This window comes from Limulus polyphemus, unplaced genomic scaffold (genome assembly GCF_000517525.1).
Source record: "Limulus polyphemus unplaced genomic scaffold, Limulus_polyphemus-2.1.2 Scaffold9710, whole genome shotgun sequence".
Classification (NCBI taxonomy): Eukaryota; Metazoa; Arthropoda; class Merostomata; order Xiphosura; family Limulidae; genus Limulus; species Limulus polyphemus.
This window is the reverse complement of record NW_013675320.1, coordinates 14,489-19,726: the sequence shown is the minus strand read 5'-3', so window position 1 is coordinate 19,726 and position 5,238 is coordinate 14,489. Positions and strand designations below refer to the sequence as shown.

At 31.3% G+C, this 5,238-nt stretch overlaps 1 protein-coding gene across 3 annotated transcripts in view; it reads left to right on the top strand.

Moving 5' to 3' along the window:
• Window positions 1-2: 2 nt before the first annotated feature.
• Window positions 3-5,238, top strand: part of LOC106476052 (splicing factor U2AF 35 kDa subunit-like) — a 17,208-nt gene continuing 11,972 nt past the window's right edge. Inside the window, exons 1-3 of one of the 3 annotated variants that reach the window (XM_013936725.2) lie at window positions 3-25; window positions 4,023-4,102; window positions 4,591-4,667. In XM_013936725.2, the coding sequence (XP_013792179.2) occupies window positions 4,090-4,102; window positions 4,591-4,667 (90 nt within the window). In that variant the 5' untranslated portion in view covers window positions 3-25; window positions 4,023-4,089. Of the gene's footprint in view, window positions 26-4,022; window positions 4,103-4,145; window positions 4,432-4,566; window positions 4,668-5,238 lie in introns of those variants that run through there. The other 2 variants (XM_022380023.1, XM_022380024.1) reach the window with 2 other exon arrangements.

The following is a 5,238-nucleotide window of genomic DNA, read 5'->3' as shown; positions in this document are numbered from 1 at the left end:
ACACCCATATCACCCTTTTAATATGGTAAGTAGTAATTACACCCATATCACCCTTTTAATATGGTAAGTGGTAATTAAATGGAAGTATTCCATAATATTTCCAGTCCAGAAGAACTGAGAAATGTAATGGCACTTCATTCGTTCATGTCTGGTTGTGTAATGGTTGAGTGAAATCTCAAAGTTTTTTATTGGATTACTGAGGTGTACATTTAAAGCAACAGAATAAGTGTCCAATTTACAGAGGATGGTTAGATTCCGAGGGTCTGTTTTCAAGAGATTTTACAGTATGTTCATTTTTACGTCGTGTTTGGAGACCTGTAATTAAAGTTTGAATATATATCTTCACACGGAATACCACATGGATATTTCGAGTTTAATAACGGGTGCATCTCAGTCAGTTGATATTGTGTTCCAGCATTGCAACGTATTGTCAAGAACCCGGGAGCCCGTATTTGAATATTTCTTGTCAAAGACAGCTCGGGGCTATAAAACAACTACACTTGACAAGAACAAACAGTATTTTTTGCATCTGTCGACTGCTGAAGACAATATCAACATTGGCACGAATTCACTTTCCCCTGAACTTGCAATCTTTGTTTGATAGATTTATGGAGATGTTTAAATGTTTTTCACGTTACAAAAATGTAAAAATTAACAAACTTGAGTTTGGCTGACATCTTTGAACGTGAGACCACACAACAAGAGAAGAAACTTCTGTTGATTGATATTGAAAAACAGGGAAGTCAGTTAATTATCATGAAAGTTGGGATATTTAATCAATCATTATTTCAAAAGAAACCCAAACTCCAAACATTTACCACCATGAACCTGAGGACAGTTTGAAGAATGTTATGAAATAGCTCCAGAAGAACCACCTTCTGAAGACTATATCATGTCTTGACAACAATCTTCTGAGGACTATATTATGTCTTGACAACAATCTTCTGAAGACTATATCATGTCTTGACAACAATCTTCTGAAGACTATATCATGTCTTGAGAACAATCTTCTGAAGACTATATCATGTCTTGAGAACAATCTTCTGAGGAGCACGTCTTGACAACAATCTTCTGAGGACTATATACAGTCTTGATAATAATCTGCTGAGGACTATATCATGTCTTGACAACAATCTTCTGAAGACTATATCATGTCTTGACAACAATCTTCTGAAGACTATATCATGTCTTGACAATAATCTTCTGAGGACTATGTCATGTCTTGACAATAATCTGCTGAAGACTATATCATGTCTTGACAACAATCTTCTGAAGACTATATCATGTCTTGACAATAATCTTCTGAGGATCTCCTTTTATTTCAGTTTTTTTAATGGCCAGTTGTTATTGAAGATATGCTCCTCAGAAGATTATTGTCAAGACTTGACATAGTCTTCAGAAGATTGTTGTCAAGACATGCTCCTCAGAAGATTATTGTCAAGACTTGACATAGTCTTCAGAAGATTGTTGTCAAGACGTGCTCCTCAGAAGATTATTGTCAAGACATGACATAGCTTCAATAACAAGAAATGCTGACAAGCAGGATGGCAAAGGATGCAGTAAAAGTTTGTCGGGTCAAAGTTTCAGAAATACCCATAACAAAGAACTTGCTAGAAGCAGGACTACATGTTCATGATGGGTACAGGTAAAGGCTTGAATATGAACAAATATAACTAAAGGTAAACAAAGGAAAGAGGGTGAACAAATGGAACTTGAAGAAACTAGCAAAAAATTGGAAGACAACTGGAAGATGAAAAAAACTGGGATAAGAAGACAGATAATGGGAAGAGAAGAAAAATTGTTTGAAGAAGCTAATAAAAAAATATTTTGGAAGACAATAAATTGGATGAAACAGGTCACTCAGGATTAACCCTCTTACTATGGGTAGGTCAAAGTGGCCATGTCACGACTCGTTAGGGAGTTACATTCAAAATTAACCTACTTTATCATCATTCTATATGAATACACTTGGCATTAAAACATAGTTAATAAACAGAATCATAATATTATATAAGTTTTAAGATCTTAGTTTTGTAAGGAAATATTTTAAAAAATCCTCAAACTTCCCCTAGCACGAGAATTGACACTTGTTTTCTAGGTCTTCCCTCTTCTCTAATTTATTTATCACCCCTCTAAGAAGTATGGAATTTAATGTATATTACTTTGTATAATATAGATATTACTAAGGCCAAGCATAATTTGTATAGCTTTCAATCTTATTTGTTTATGGAGCCATAAACTAGAAAACCCACACCCACCTGTCACATCCTCTCTTTCACAAGTTTCCGATAGTTATCTTTGATATTTCATACTATATTATTTATAATATAGAAAGCCAAGGTTTTAATCTGTCAGATGATATATATTACCTTGTTTTATATACAGAGTATTTTCTATTTTGTTTTCAGTTTGAAAGTTTCTGTCTAGTGTCCAGATCGACAAATTTAGCTAAATTTTTAAAGGCTCTTATGACATAAATAGAAAGCCAGATAAATTATGATAGTTATAGAACATTATTTGCTTTGTGCTTGTTATCATTCTGTGTTCTTAGATACATTATTTATGTAAATATAGATTATGTAATATAATAATAGTACCTTTAGTATAGAAAAGTAGGCTTAATATTTATCAGTAGCTGACAGCAAATAAATAACATGTTACATGTGAGTGACATACTTCTTATTTTTCATGCATGTTCTTTTTTATTCTCTAAAAGTAACTAACATGTAAAAATTAGAAACTTATAAGGTTAGATAACATTAGATACTGAAATATAATAGTGATAATTCTTTAGGCATGCTCACAAGCATCTTGTGCATTTCATCAATCAATCAGTATGGTAACATGATCTACTCATTTGCTAATTGATTTACTACTTGTGTGGTGGTATTATTTGTTACACGTATGTAAAAGTGTAATAATACACTAAAATTACCTACAAATAATTTTAGTTTTGTGTTACAAGTTACAGTCATCCTAGAAAGAAAGAGGTAATTTAGATTTATTTTGTATTTTTATGTAGTGGTTACGAGGTTGGTCAAATTGACCAAATGTGTATAGAGTTAGGGTAGAGAAAATAAAAGATAAAATATAAGGTTTTACTGATAAAAAACTGATTTTTGTTTAGCAGGTTTTAAAGATTACAGAAATGAAATTTGACAATTTTCATGTGAAGAAAAGTATTTTTAATTTTAACATAAAAATTGATTTGCACTCGGAGTAGTCAACACTGATTCCTTATATTCATGGAAAAATATTTAGTAAAAGACAATTAAAAAATCTGAATTTTTGTGTACAAAATGCTTATAATGTTTCATGAAGATAGACAAAACATATTAAAAGCTGTAGTATGGAAACTCTGATGGTTACTTTAGGATTACAAGGTTGGTCACATTGACCCAGCCTATAGCGAGAGGGTTAAATGAGGTATCGAAAACAAGAATGAAAGAACCGAAATGGCGAATATAAAAGAACAGGAAATAAATTCCAAAAGGTTTTAAAGAAGAATTTTTTACTATCTTCTACCAAACACACTTATTTTATTATTTCTGATTATTTAAAGAACCAACTCTTTAGCATCATTGTTGTAGTTATTATTATTAATCTCTGTCAGTTTAATTCATACTTGATTTGAAGATATTTTCCTTCCTATTTGTATTCTTTGAAAGTTTCACTGATGAACAGTGAACAGTTCCTTAGTTTTAATGTTTTAACATTTGACTGATAAAAGTGCGGTTATAACATATGAATTTATTATGTCTGTCAGAGTTATGGTACATAGCCTTATAAACTAGACCCAGACAGCCATTTTATTTGAGTAAGAGTTCATTTGTTTACAAGTACCTCTTGATAGTCTACTGTAGTCATTTGCCCATTACTAACAACAACTTCATTGAGTGTATTATTCAGTTTTCCATCCGTTTTAAAAGATAGTTTTTAATTGTTAGGCTAGAAGCAGTATGTAGTTACATATTATAAAAAATGATAAACTGATTTTAGCACTAGTTTCTTTTTTTTTTAAGGATGAAGTATGCAATGGTAACCAGTGCTGAAGACTAGGATTCAAAGGAAAAACAGTTAAGAAACAAAATGAGTCATGTCTGTGAGTTTACTTATTACTACTTATACGAAAAAAAGGTAATTTTCTGATACAGTTGTTTAAAAGAAATGTCGTAAGAAAATCACGAGGTCCCTAAATTTCTAAATTTGCCCCTAGAACAATTGATAATAAACCCTAAAGTTTTGCCCAAAGCTTCTTAAAAGTCTCGTTAATTAGTGTTAAGCACTTGTGTCAGAAATATTTAGCCCATCGTTCTGATTTGAAGTACAAATTATTATTTGCAAACACTATTTATTACACTTATCAGTTATTCTGATTTTGTTGTGAGTTGTAGAATAAATGTTTTGATCAGAGTGAAAACCCGTAATAACATAAAACAGTGCTAACTTATACAGCTGCAGTCAAATTATTATTTGCAAACACCATTTATTACACTTATCAGTTATTCTGATTTTGTTGTGAGTTGTAGAATAAATGTTTTGATCAGAGTGAAAACCCGTAATAACATGAAACAGTGCTAACTTATACAGCTGCAGTTGGTGAAGAGGAGATGCAGGAACATTTTGATAATTTCTTTGAAGATGTCTTTGTAGAATTGGAAGATAAGGTAAGTAGAGAAAAGTTATAGTATGTAATAGAGACTAAGGGGAAAATATTTGTTACAAACTGTTAAACCTGAATAGAAGATTGTTTACTTAAACAATAACTAATGTAGAAGTACCGGGGTTAAGGAAAACTAGAAAAAATCAGCTTTGGTCATAAAATAAACGGTAGTACAACACACTGAAGATTGTTTACTTAAACAGTAACTAATGTAGAAGTACCGAGATTAAGGAAAACTGGAAAAAATTAGCTTTGGTCATAAAATAAACGGTAGTACAACAAACTGAAGATTGTTTACTTAAACAGTAACTAATGTAGAAGTACCAAGATTAAGGAAAACAGAAAAAATCAGCTTTGGTCATAAAATAAACGGTAATACAACACACTGAAGATTGTTTACTTAAACAGTAACTAATGTAGAAGTACCGAGATTAAGGAAAACAGAAAAAAATCAGCTTTGGTCATAAAATAAACGGTAGTGCAACACACTGAAGATTGTTTACTTAAACAGTAACTAATGTAGAAGTACCAAGATTAAGGAAAACGGAAAAAATTAGCTTTGGTCATAAAATAAA